Below are 15,128 nucleotides of genomic sequence, written 5' to 3' on the forward strand. Positions count from 1 at the left end.
ACATCTAAAAATATAACAGGCCTGTGATTTAGCTCAGTAGTATAAATGCCTGCCTGGCACGTGCCAGGTCATCAGTTTGATCCTCTGTACCAAATAAATAAATGATACAACAATACTAAATTCATAGTGTTTGAATGTAAATGTATGTTAATGCTTCTCCTTCAAATCCTAACCAGAATGTTATATTCTTTTTATTCTAACTTTTTCAGAATGACTCTCATGGAAGTGAGTTAACTTTGCAAAAGCATATTGTATCTTCCTGTTTGCGAACTGTATTCATGAGATACTAACTCAGGACTCAGGCAAAGGCTATAGAAACAAAAGATACAGTCATGAAAATAAAAAATCTAGAATTACAAATTCATCTCTTTAAACAAAATACAAATATATGATTAATAAATAATCTTTAAATATACTGTAGATGAATACAAGAAATATTACTTAGACAAAACAGATAAAATTAACCTATAATTTAATTTAAAAATTTTACTTATTAAACTCAGTATCTGAAATACAATAAAATATTCACATCACATGTATCTTAACCAAGCAACAATATTGATTTGCATTAATCCCTTTAAACAGGGAAACCAAGTTATTTTTAAATTTAAATTTGACTATTAGTTATTTTCATATCAATTTTTGAATGGACTTTTTTAAAGTTAAGGCGGTATTCGATCTTACTTATCCCTGAAGTAGTTCACTTTCTGCACAATGAATGGCCTTCAACTTACAGAAGTTCCTGTTTGCGGATTGTCCTCCCCTGTGAGACCCTGAGGTCTGCAGCTCAGTGTGAAGGAGAGACCTCTTTCTAGACTTTGACAGTGTATTACTCATCTCTACAGGAACGGTCACCCGAGTACCTCAAGAACTCTACTGAGGTCTAGAAAGCTTAGGGAATTCCCAACTATTCTAACTCAAATTCTTAAACTTACTCTCTTCCTGAGGGATGTGAGAAAAAGGTAGCATATCTTAGACCTCCTGTGTTTCAGTGTCATTCTGTACTGGAGAGAAAAACAGCTATGATTTTATCAGATACTGTGGCTCTGATCCATGTTTACTTTATTAAATGAGAGACAAGTGAAATACATACTTTGAGCTATACCAAGGTAAAACCAGTTGTTCACAGTGTTAGATAATTTGGTAAATTAAAGAATTTTATTACAAATATTTTCTTGCATATTATCAACACAAATATGTAGAACTGTTTCATACAATTTTGGAACAAACATAGCAGGCCACTCCTAGGTAAAATAAAGAAGCTATATTTTCTAAATAAAAAATAAATGATATTAACTTAATTTGGTACATGTTACTATATTATATATTCTATAATATTAGTCTATGTCTTGTGTTTTCTCCTCTAAAGAATTTATGAAAGATATTTTCTCATGAGAGTACAAAAATAGTTCCCTGAGTTTTGAAAAGTTGCTTTACACTACACAACTAATAAAATAGGATGTAATATAAATAATTAAATATCTCTTTCATGATCTTGTGTTTGTGTTTTGTATATTTGACAGTGTAGCTCCATAAAAATGTTCAAGTTAATTTGTTGAATCAAGGTATATTTATTTTCATATTCAATTGGTGTCAAATATTCTTTCAAAAATGTTGAATGAATTTGTATCCCCAAAAGAGTAAGACTGTCTGCTTTTATTTTCACATATGCTAATGTTTAAAACTTTCTAATGTTAGACAAATATATGTGAACTGCTCCTCATTTAATTTGGATTATTATATTTCTTATAAATTACCATAGTGACTTTTGACAGTACAATGTTGGACATTTCTCCATTTTAATTTAAAATTTGCCAAATCTGACATTTTAAGACATTCAAACTGATTTTTTTAATTTAATTTTTTTGGTCTTTTGAGACGTTGTTTCACTAGGTCATTCAGGGTGGGCTTGAATTCACTTTGTAGCCCATTGGTTTCAAAATTGCTGTGATCCTCCTGCCTTAGCCTCGCAAGTGCTGAGTTAAGGCCTGCTCCAAATTGATGTTTTTTGAAGTAGTTCTAATCCACATGTACTTTTATATTGGAAAACACCAAGTAATTTTTCAGGAGCTATGATGTAGTGTAGGCATTGATTAATGAACATTTATAATTCCAAGCTTCTAAATAGTATACCTTGAAATTATTTCTTCTCTTTATATTCTTGACCTAATTCTACCTCTAGCATGATAAAATATTTTGCCCTTAACATTATTCTTGTGAAAGATAGTAAAAGTCATCTGTTTTCAATGATGTCTTGAAATATGAAATGTACTAAATTTAACTATTTTAAAGAGAATTGTTCTATGATTTTTACATGTATATCTTCACATAAACAACATTAAAATAACAATGCAGACATTTTAAACACTCCAAAAGTGTTCTCCTTGCTGCTATGAAGGCAATCTTTCCCTCTATTGTCTCTAATTCTTTACAACAAGGTTTCTGATTTCTGACCCCACAGATTTAGCATTCAAAGAAAGTCATGCAAATATAATCATATGGCATGTTGATATTGTTAAGTAAGTGTGCTCTTGAGATTTTTATCCATATGTTTGATTTAGTAATAATATTTACTATTGATAATTAATCTCACTATTATGGCTATGCCATTATTTGTTTAACTATCATTTGAAACTTATATCGGTTGATATTTAGAAATTCAGATTATAAACCCAACAGTGAGGTAAAAGTACATGTGTGAACATGAGTTTACTTTAGCTGGTCGAATTTCACTGTGAGTGAAATTTCAATGTCAGATAAGATCTCACATTTTCTATTATGCCCACATGTAATTTACTCCACATTCTTCTCTGAGACCTGATAGTTTCCTACTAGTTCTGGATAGAGATGTAGAGATATGTCATGGTTTTATTTTTCATTTACTTAATGACTAATCATGGTGAAATTTTCCATATAGTATTATTTCTTAGCATGTCTACTTCAGTAAAGTAACTGTTAAACAATTTGGACATTTTTACAGTGTTTAGTTTTTGATTCCTAAATTGTGAAAATCCATCACATATTGTATATCAAGGTCTTCTTTCAAAAATGTCCTGAGAAAAATATTTCATTCCAGTCTGCAAATTATTATATATTTTTGTAACTATTATTGCTCAAAATGTGGCATTAACTTGGGGCAGGAAATTTTGTTATTTTCTCTCTTCTCAGGTTTATGATTTTTGAATACAATATTAACATTGCAGATATTAATGGTTCATAATGTGATGTTTCAATACATACATATATAATGAAAAAAGCTTAAATCAAGCTAAACACATCTCTCTCCTGATGTGCACAGCATTTGTCTTTCTGTAAACCTCTTCAAAATGCTTTGTTTTTTTCTAAAATATGAAGTACGTTGTCACCTATATTCACTCTTCTGTATAAAGGCACATAGGAACTTTTTCTAACTCAGTACCGATTGACCACCCTTTCTGCTACTCTCTCCAGACTCTCGAACTATCATTCTATTCCCTGTTTCTATGAGAGCAACATTTAAAGTATATTGTTTATAGTTAATATACCATTTTAATATACCATTCTCATCTACCTGATACCTTCAATATTTTCTTTTTCTATCGGGTTATTAGCCACTGTCAGTAATTTGCTTATTATTTATGGTCTTTTTTGGACCATAGTGATGTACAAAATTTAGCAATAGACCTGAAGTTACATTCACTTCAGAATTCATTTCTGAATATGAAAATTTTTTTGTGTATACATTCTCTTATTATCGTTTTTCCCTTGTGCAGCACTGGATACAATGCATTATCACAGGAAACTCGGGAGGATTCCTTCTATGAGATCATATCTGACAGCAATGATTTTCTAAAACCTCTTTTCCCTTGCAAGTGTGAATTTATGTTACCTTCATAATATCACCCCATTTTCTTTTTTACATCATTTTTTTCAATTGAGTTCCCTACCAATGCACAAATTGATAAGCATAGATTTGGGAGTGCTAGATAATATTTGTACATATTCTTCGAATTCCTCTGTAAAGTGAATGCCAATCAAAACTATCAACTCTTCTACTATACCTCTATAATTAAGATTTATTGTAGAAGCTTATAAAATACCAAAGGTCACCTTTTTCTTCATTTCTCTTCTTAACTAAGTTTCAAGTAGATAAATCTTATCATACTGAGAGTCTCAAAAAGGGGCCAATGCTTCATATACTTATATAATTTGAAAATTTACACTCATAAATTATTTCATTGTACTACTAGTCGGACACGTGAGTCTGTTGTACAGTGAATACACACATGGATTGAGACAAGCCAGCGGCCGGTAATTAAATTGCTTTTGCCTTCCACATTGGTTCTCCACTATAATTGCTAGCTGCCTGAATCACAGATTATGCCCGTATTTAACTACAGATGGAAATTTTGGAGAAGAGTTTTCTCTCACACAAAACTTTTATGGAAAATAAAAGAGACAAAAAAGGAAAATTCTCAGAAGGTTGTTAGAAGATCATTAAAAATAAAATCTACCCTTTAAGGTTTTTGTACTATGGAGACTTCTGATGTTAGTCAATGCTGGACTCCAAGTGCTATGTCTCCCATCTTCCACATGAAATAATTATATTATACCAACATAATTATTCAGTGATGACTAAGACAAGATAAAGGGTTTCTGTTAATAAGTAAAATCTTCACCAGTGAAAGCCTTCTAATCCATTTGAGTATGGAAATGTTTCTTTAAAGTGTTCATCTCTAACAATAACTCATAAAAAGTTTCAAGTAGGAGACTTCCCTCAATATTACAGTTATTTTGAATGTTAATAATGTGAGCTATGAGTTATGGGTTTTGAACAAGTGCTGGGAAAGTAAATATAAATGAAATTTAAAATGTATCACTTGCACAAAAGAGAACATTATGTTGGCATGGTCTTAATAGTGTTTCAGATGAAGATTAGCAGTTGGAATAATTATAGTTTCAGAATCTAGGCTTAGATATCTCTTTCAAAATGGAATTTTAATGGCATAAATTTTAATGGCAGTTAAAATTGATGGCATAAAAATTGTTCTTGGTAGACATGGAGTGAGATAATAAAATAAATTACTCCATGGTAAATAAACTAAGCATTATGTGAGCAATTATTAGGTTTCTAAATAATTTTGATTTTTTTCAGATAATCACAGTTATTAAGCAAATTTATTTGCAAAAATTAAATATTTGGATAAAATTATTTGTTTTTATATCTATCTCCCTGTATAATAGCTTCTTTGAATAAATAAGAAAATTGGCACAAATAACTTTGATTTAAATTCTTGATATAATAAGTCTATGGGCATTTGATGTCATCAGTTATGCTGACCACTTCATGAATAGGAATAAAACAAATTTTTCATTTAGTATAGCCAAGTTTGGCTGTTATATGTTGTTCGTTCAATTCTAAAATTATATTTAGCTTTTGTTTATCCCTGAAACCTCTGAGATGTTGTATTTATTGATGTATTTTTATATTTGTACATAATACAGGCATTGCTCAGTGTCTCAAGTACAGATGAGACATTAAAACATAATACTAATATATATTTTATAAGACAGCTGCTATTTTCAAGCAATGATATATTTATTTAATACCTTCATTGTACTAGGCTTTGCTATATCTTATATATCAACAGAACAATGATGCTAACAATTACTAGTACTCTTTCTACAGATAATCAAATTACTTATTTCGACATCTTATCTAGACCTACCTTTAAATTTGGGAGATCAAATCTATGGAAACATCTTATATAATTTTTCTTTCTCTAATAAAATCTGCCCTTTATGTAAAGGTCAGGTGGCTATAAAATTCTGAGTAGAGAGGAATTTACCTATTTCATTTAAATATAGTCCATGGTTTAATAATGAGTTATCAAAGTGATGCGTAAATGAACAGAAAAAAAAAATAAGTGCATCTCCCAAAACAATATCCTGCTGCTTCCTTTTGAAAACTATTGTATATTGCGTGCTTTGTTTTACAATTATTAGTGATGTCTATTCCATGATACTAATGACACATGAATAGAGAACTGCAAGTTGAGAATAACCAGGAAAGAAAGCTGCTCTACCCACATTTTCTTTTTTTTTTAAATTTTATTTAAAAGGAAAAGGGGAAAAAACAAAACAAAACAAAGCAGTGTAAGTGTACAAGTAATACAGAACTACAAAAAAAAAAAACAGTAAGAGATCACCAGTTAATAGATTACATATTATCATCTTAGAGATAGTTGCTCAAGTCACAGTATCAAAGCATACAAAATGGACATTCAAACAGTGAGACTGCAAACAGTTGTGTTCAATGATCCAACCAAAAACATTAATATGGTCAGCTATTTAACACCCCTAAACACACTTGCTGTTGTATTCTTTAGAGCACTTTTTTCCCCTCTCTTTTTTACAACAAAATTTACACATTTTCTACCCATATTTTCACTGATGTGATTTTCAAATATTGTGTTTCTTGGCAGTGGAGAAAAATAAATGTTTTCATCTGAGAAGAGATATTTTACCTGTAAAAGTTAGATCATATAAATTATAACTAGGAATTTATTTCTGCTAGATATATTGAGAGCTGGTTATATTACAGTTTTCCAGAGAAACAGAAACTATAGGATTGACATAAACATGTATAAAAGGTCTTTTGTTATATGAATTGACCTAAAAAGTTATGGAGTTTTAAAAAATCTTACAGTATGTTATGTAGAACTTGTAAAACTATAAGTCATTAGTTTATTCAACCTAAGTAGGATCCCATTGTGGGATCATTGTTTACTGTAGGTATTACATGTACCCTTATACCACTTTGTTTTGTTTTGTGTTTTTTTCTTTTTCCTCTTAAATAAAATTAAAAAAAAAAAAGAAAGAAAGAAAGCAGAGAGTCAGGATGTCCTATCAGCATAAGAGAAGAGGATGCTTCAGCACACCGTGACAGCAAATTTATTCTCCTTTGACCTCTTAGTTCTATTCAGGTTCTCAGTGGACTGACTGTTCTCCATATCTGGGCAATGGTTGGGCATCACCTGTTTTATAAATTTCACTGAGTCAACAGCCAATCCATTCCCTCACAGACATACATAGGCATATAATTTTAGCAGCTCTGGAGGTATCTTTAACCCAGTGAAGATAATGATAAAAAAATAACAGAGACAAATATAATCTGAATCATGTATTCCTCTTAAATACTAAATTGTCTATATATATAACAATTTTCTGATGTAGCTCGAATAAATTGAACTACCTAATGTTCAATTTTTTCAAGAATAGCAATGATTTGATATGAAGATTGGTATAATATAAAAATATTATGCTTAAATTGAAAACGTAAATGATAAAATATATAATTTTTAAATTTCCACACATGAGTCATCATTATAGGTAATGAATTCCTAAGAGGGTAAATGAATTCATGGGTTTGCCTAGCCTGAAAGATCATGTCCATGTTTTTGTTTGAAACTACATAATCAGAAATATTCTTTTTTAAAATTTTTATTATTTTCAAGGTAGTAAAATACAACAGAACAAGATAAAACAAAGCCAGTTGAGATAGTTCAGTGAATTTGGTACAGAACTTCAAAGCAGATTACTGGGATATCAGTAATAGTAACCACAGTGTAACTCATTATCTTCACAACAGTTGTTCTTTCAATCCGGTATAGCAAAATCAAATGAAACACAGAGCATAACAGAACTAACTGAAACAGAATATTGAATAGATCAATGCAATTAATCAGAACAAAGCAAAACAGGGACAACAATATTTGCTTTCAAAAAGATGGTAGAAGGAAATCCTCCCTATTTGCTATATTGCATATGATCAACTTCCTAAGAGATTCTTAAACCTCTGGCTCCCGTTTGCTAATGGGGGGAGATGGGATGTTTGATTCTCACCCCACCAATCAGAAGGCCCATGGCTGTCTACCAAAGAGGTGAATTTGTTGCCTAAATTTCAACATGGCATGGATCTAGGGAGATGCTGGGTGGTTTTCCCACTGGGCCACTGCAGCTTGCCTGAGCCATGGCTGCTTACCAAGGAGGCGAGCTGATTGCTTGATTTCCCAGCACCCTGATTTCCAACATGGCCAGAAATATTCTTGAACACATAGATACATGCATGTGTTGTCATGATTCGTTTCATATCTCAAACATATAATATGAATTGAATAATAGTTGAACTCAAGTGCCTTTGATTAAACAAACTTCTGGGAATTCCCAAAATATGTAAAGAAGAGTAACTCTAAAACACAGGTGATACATTTAAAGAAAATAGACTTTAGGTGGATAGACATGACATCATAATTTAATAAGTAACTTCAGGTGTAAAGCACTCATTACCAGGCCATTGTGAAGCATTTTTATAAATCAGTTACTTTGCACTTTAGATCAAGACCTCAAAGAGGTTTCCCAAGATATCAGTGTCATCAAGAGAGAGTTGTGAGATTAAAAGGAGGCTAAAGCAGCTCACAAGTATTCTTGACTTTGCACAAGAAGGAGAGAGCTTTCCTTGTGGTACATTTTAGCAAAGCTCTGCCTTCAGATGCCAAGTGAGGGACAAAACTTGGCTTACCTAAATCTGATGTTAAATCTGACATCAAAGAACTTTGCATAAATAAGTGAGTACAAAACATTTATATCATTATATAAAAAGTCCTAGGGGCTTACAGGATGTTTCTGTAAAACTATCCTTGTCTGCTTTTCTCCAGGTCCTAAGATAATCTGAGCAAATGACATGAACCAAGTGAGGAAGGAAACTTAACATATCTCTTAAACTGAGAAACAGAATTATTCTTGCCTATTTAAATGTGGCCATGATGTTTGACCTTATTCCTAAGCATAAACCCTTTGGGAATCAAAGAGTATAGATTCTATTAGCTTATATAAATAAATAAAAGTGGAAAAATGTTTTCTTAAAAATCAATAAAATACTTAAAAACTCATGGATGAGAAAAAGGCATGACAAAGAAATTTGGCAAAAGTCGCTTAATTAGAAAGTGTTTGATGATTCATTTTGAGTAGAATGTGCTCTTACCAGAGAGGCATTAAGGTAGAGAATATTTTCTATTCTTACAACAAAACTCAATCTTTTTAAAAAATTGTAACAGAACTTCTGAAGCTCATACTTATTTTCTGAAGACAGAATATGCAAATATATTAATGCTTTATTATTTATTCTGAACATTTCATCCCAATAGATACAAGGGTGACATTTTGAGAAAGATGATTAACCTAAAAGATGATAGTAGAAAGAGGTAGACAGACTACCTTTGTTTCTCACACTAAAAGACAGATAATGAACAAATTTAATGCAAAAATTCTGTTGCTGTTTTCCTTTCAGACTTTTCCCTGGTCAAAAATTGGTGCAATGTGTGAATTGAGTAGGACCAGCTAGGAAATATTCAACCCACTTCAGCTAGGGATTGTGTGACTTAGTCAAGGAATTAAATTTTGGTTGCATAACTCCACAAGACAGGATAACAGTAGAACTGACATTAGTGAGTAAGTCTAGGTGAGCAATTAGACTGATTAATATATACCACCAGTATGCAACTTTTATGAAGACAACTGCACAGAGATATGAAGCTATGTGATTATCAATTTAAATTTTTAAATGCAGAATATGATAACAGGTAGACAAGAAAAAGTGTGCACTACACTCTCTGTGACAGATCAAGTGCATTTAAAGATGACTTTATTTAAATGAATGTTTGATAGCACAGAGCTTGAAAACAACCGTGTGTCCCATGTGTTGTGTATTATCCTAAAATATTTGCAGATTTCTCAGTTCTAAGACAAAAGCAGCTAACTAAATCAGTTTAAGTCTTTGTTAGGGTAACAAACATAGTCTCTGTCAGGCAGAGAAAAAAAGTATTTATTTAATGTGAGTGAACAAATAATATTTTTGCTGACATAAATCAATGTAATTGTTATCACAGTTTATCAGAAAGTACTTATTATTCACACATATGTACGTAATGTTTAAAGTAGATTTGTAAACTATCACCTGATATGATTAATTTATGTTAACATTATTTAGTCCTGAAGTAAAAAAGATCACATGGATGAAACTTTAGAGGATTATTGATACAGTAATCAATATTTAATGTTTTCTAATTATAAGAAAATATATACTCAATTTTCAATTAAAAATCATTATATTAAACAATAAATAAAATGTATACCGAAAGTTCATTTAAAATTTCACGTAAGACAAAGTAATACTTCAAAGTAAAACAAAAATTTAAAGAACTAAGTGAAAACTATATCCAAAATATCATTTCACATACCAATAATGATCATTAACTTTGTTACATTAAACAATACAAAACTGTAACATAAAATTGACAAAAGTTCCCATGTTTAATTATAATTCATGTGCTCATGACATGCAGAAAATATAGAATATTAAAACCTTCTCATAAACTATTTTATATGTGTCATTTTAAACTAAGGTAGTAAGAAGCACACTGCTCATGATCTACTCTTTTAGCTACAGTTTCTGGTATTAGTTTGAATTAACGTTACAGTGGTCCCTTTTACCTTTATGTTATATATTCTAAGAAAAACAGTATGAATTCCATGAGTTCTTTGGGTGCTACTTTTACCCTACATAAAATAGCTGTGAACAATTATCTTTTTCCATTTTCATTAAGTACTTATAAGGAAGTTTGGTGATACCTTTTTGAGTTTTATGAGTAAGAGCAAAAATAGCACACGATTATTTTTTTTTCTCACAACTTCTTGCATAGAAGGTTTTTTCTTTCCATAGACTTTAGGAATCTCCCCCAAAGATTATTAAAACATTTCTTGATTGCATAAAAAGTTTTCCACATTTAAATACTTTTGTTATTTTTCTTTAGTATATCCAAATTGCCAATATTGTCATTCTTGCCCCAGGGCCATTATACAATAAAATAATTATATGACCACAGCAATGCTAAAGGTCCACAAAAGTGGACCTGAGAACTCAGACGATGCATGAATTACTAAGGGGCATGTGTGCAACATAAATACAGTGAACTAAAGGGTCACTAAGATTTGTAGGGGTAACGGCAGAATGACAATGAATACAATGTCACTACAAATAATAAGTGTCTCAAATGTAGGAGTAGCTTTTTCTTGAATTACTCCTTGAATTTGTTCAGACTACAATTGGCCATGAATAACTGAAACACTGAAAAGAAAAAAAATTTGGACAAGAGAGGATAGCAGTATTTACTGGCACAGTATTTAGTTTAATTTTTCATTTTCAAAATCACAATGACAGTAACATGACTTACTTAAAATAAAAGTTAAATTTTAAAGTTTTCTTTTAATTGCTATCAAAAGGTAATCATACCCAATGACGCTGGTAAAGAAATTTTTGATACTTAGTATAGAGGCTCAGACTACATACTGGTGAACAGTATTTAACCCCATTTTAAAACCCTATCATTGTTAGCTTAAAATGAAAAACACAAAGAGTACTCAAATTGAAAGCTCAAACCACATATCAATAATGCTGTTTTCTATTTTAGGAAATTCAAACTCCTCTGAAATCATGTTCCTTATAAACAACACAAATTGCATCTTCTCCAGCTTCCTGGTCACAGGCATCCCAGGGCTGGAGGCTGTGCACATCGGGGTCTCCATACTCTTCTGTGCCATGTTCCTCATCACCTTGGTGGGCAAGGTGATCATTATCACAGTTGCCTGGAGGGAGCACAGTCTCCATGTGCCCATGTACCTATTCCTGGCCATGCTGGCTACCTCTGACCTGGGTCTGTCCCTCGTCACCATCCCCACCATGCTGCACATCTTGTGGCTGGATGCTCGAGAGCTGACCTTCCCTGCTTGCTTCACCCAGATGTTCTTCATTCACACTTTTCAGATATTTGAGTCTGTTGGTATTCTGGCCATGGCCTTTGACCGCTATGTGGCCATTTCTCAGCCACTTCACTACTCCTCCATCCTCACTCACAAGGTGATTGCAAAGATAGATATTACCATTGTTTTTCGAACTATGACAGTTCATGTGCCTTTGCCTATCCTCTTGAAGGGGCTGTGCTTCTGTAGCTCTAATGTACTTTCTCATTCCTACTGCCTGCATCCTGACATTATAAAGCTCTCCTGCTCCAATACGAGGATCAGTAGCATCTTTGGATTATGCATTGTGCTCTCCAGCATAAGTCTGGACTTTCTTCTCATTCTCCTTTCTTACGTGTTGATTCTGAAAACTGTGCTGAGCATTGCTTCTCATGGTGGGCACCTCAAGGCTCTCAACACCTGCATCTCCCACCTGTGTGCTGTGGTTCTCTTCTTCACACCCATGATCTGCCTGTCTATGCTGCACTGCTTTGGCCCCAGGCTTCCCTCCCACGTCTATGTGACCATGGCCAACATGCACTTCCTCATTCCTCCCGTGATGAATCCCATTGTGTCTGTGGCAAAAACCAAGCAGATTCGGGACAAAATCTTGAAGCTCTTCTTTAAAAAGCAACCTGCTGAATAAAAAGCTGCATTTATAATAAAAATCTTGAGAAACTAATATAGAAATAATGCATCACTTTTCCAACTCTTTTGATATGGCTTCTCTTTACATATTTTCATGTATATAAGGAGACAAAAAATAAAATACCCCAAATTTTTATCTTCAATGCACACTGGTCATGCTTTTTTATATTCTGCTATAATCTTTGCTTAAAGTTATCATACAAAGTTCTGTAGAGTTTTTACATTTCATATTGGTAATTATTTTGTCTCAAATGTTAGAAATTTTCTTCACTTGTCTTGTTATTTATTCTGCCTATACACACATTCCTATTATTGAACTTGTCGTATATTTGGTAGTCTCTATCTTAACAATCCCATTAAATATATCAGTGTCTAAGTTGAACATTTTTTAATATACAAGCATATTTTGTCTTAAATTTCTTTCCTATACTTTATTTTGGTTTTACTATCTTATGGAGGTAGGTTTGTATAGTTTGCTAAAAACAAGATAAATGTAAAACAATGTCTCTGATTTTTTTAAATGTATTTTTAAGTGTTAACAAAACGAAGCACCTATTTCACAGTCTGTGTTTTCGATTATGTAATAATATCTTTGACTGCATCTAAAAAGTTCATGCCTGAATATGTTGACCTTGTTTTAATCTTTCTACCATGTATTCACTTATTAGGATAGCACATGGTGTCCATCAGCATGTATAATTGTTGTGCATCAGTGACATATGTATGAATTAGTTAAAATAAATTTAAATATTTTGTGAAGCAAAAGAAGAGGACTCATTTATTTTGCTACTTTAAAGAAGTTAAAACATAAAAAATAAAGGTTTTTGATTTTTGATGACTCCACTGACATATTAATTTCTAGTCTGAAATAATTCTCTCATAGTTCTTATATGTTAAATTCAATTGTACATTTGTTTGACTGCAAAATCATGTTATTCTCTGTTTAAAATATCTCACTTCTTCAGAAAAAAGTCATTATTTTAATCCCATCCATATAACATCAAAAGATACAAACATTCCCCACCTTGTCATGATTTCATTTCCCTATGTAAGAAAGACAAACCATTGTTTTTACTATATTAACTTGTATTTTCTTCAAGCTTTTGTTTTCTAATTAAAAACTTTTTATTGGCAAGCAAATCAGAGTATTTTTTAGAAAAATTAGTTTGCCACTGTTAATTGATACTACATACATCATCTTTCTTTTTATAAGTTCTCGAGTAAATAGTCAAGGCTTTGAAATAAAATGAAAGATAAAAAATATTTCAGGGATCGCATAGGACATAGGACAGAGCTGAAAAAGAATTTAGACTGAAATTTGGAAAAGAAATTCAGGTTCTCCTTATTCATCAACTTTATCACCTTTCTGTTCATCACCATCACTTTTATTTGTCACCGTGGACCCCAAGTATGCCATGCTTCCTTTTCTCCATCAATGATTGCTTGATTCATTTTCTATGCTGACTCTTAGATAGAAAAAATGTGACAAGGAAGTATTAAATATTGTTTTGAATGAAAATACTTTAAAAATCATGATCTCATCAACATCTAAAAATAGCATCTGACCAATGTTTTTTGTAGATTCCCCATGAGACATGTGGGAAGCTGTTCTAAGAACTTGGTTCTGAGGAAATAGTTTCACAGGGAATTCTGAGATAATATTGATGAATATAAAATAAAAATATGTCAAAATAATTTGTAAATAATAAAAATCCTTTGCATGAGTTTCATTTAAAAAATTGATTAATATATGTTTGCAATGCTCAGTGAACATGTTTCTTTTGGAGTACAGGTTCATGTTTCATCTTCCTCCTTTTCACCTATTCTTCCCCTCTCCTTTTCCTACATGTGCATCACAAATCCACAAAATCTCTCTGTTTCCTATCATCCATTTTACTCTTTTAATTAATGCATTTGTTTTACTGTTTTTACTATCTATTTTACTACTTTATTTTACTTTTGTAATTGCTTGTACTTTGGGTTTCTCAAGTAAAAGAAACTATGTAATCTATAGCTTCTGGGTCCATTTTATTGCATTTAGTATTACAAAATTAAGGTGCATCCATTTTTCTAAAAATGATTCAAATTTGTCCCTTTTATGGCTGAGAACATCTCCATCATGTGTGTACTTTACTTTTTCCTTATCCGTTTTTCGGATGATAGGTATATATGATGGTTCCTTGATCTAATTCTTATGGGTTGTGCTGCTATAAACAAAGTGTGTGCATGCACAATTGCAATATGATATCCTTAAATCTTTTCACTTTCCCTAGGTTTTGATGAAAAGAATCTGAAACTGTGTAGAGTAAAACATAATTAGCATGCTTACATGTTGACAACAGTATACAAAATTCTGTAAAATAACAAGGCCATTAATAGACGTAGAACTGATAAGCCTTAGAGGTGAAAAACAGACAATGCAGTTTCTTAACTAAACACAACAGATTATGAGCTTCTTTTAGACAAAAAAAATTTCAAATCCCTAAAACAATCTTTTTTACATTTGAGCTGATTACTAGGATTATAAGGAAAACATTAATTTATTGATCAGACCTTTTAAATTTAATTTCTTGCATGCTGCTTTCATGCATGTTGTCCTATGAAATCTCAAGATGAAGTGAACATGGTGGAGTAAGCCTGTAATT

At 31.7% G+C, this 15,128-nt stretch overlaps 1 protein-coding gene across 1 annotated transcript; it reads left to right on the forward strand.

Moving 5' to 3' along the window:
• Positions 1–11,530: 11,530 nt before the first annotated feature.
• Positions 11,531–12,481, forward strand: LOC100729055 (olfactory receptor 51L1-like). Its single transcript, XM_003465360.4, has one exon. It carries the CDS (start codon positions 11,531–11,533, stop codon positions 12,479–12,481), a length of 951 nt encoding a protein of 316 aa, XP_003465408.4.
• The last annotated feature ends 2,647 nt before the right edge of the window (positions 12,482–15,128 follow it).

Source organism: Cavia porcellus, unplaced genomic scaffold, assembly GCF_034190915.1.
Source record: "Cavia porcellus strain 051 isolate PalLab524CR breed Dunkin Hartley unplaced genomic scaffold, mCavPor4.1 scaffold_9, whole genome shotgun sequence".
Lineage (NCBI taxonomy): Eukaryota > Metazoa > Chordata > Mammalia > Rodentia > Caviidae > Cavia > Cavia porcellus.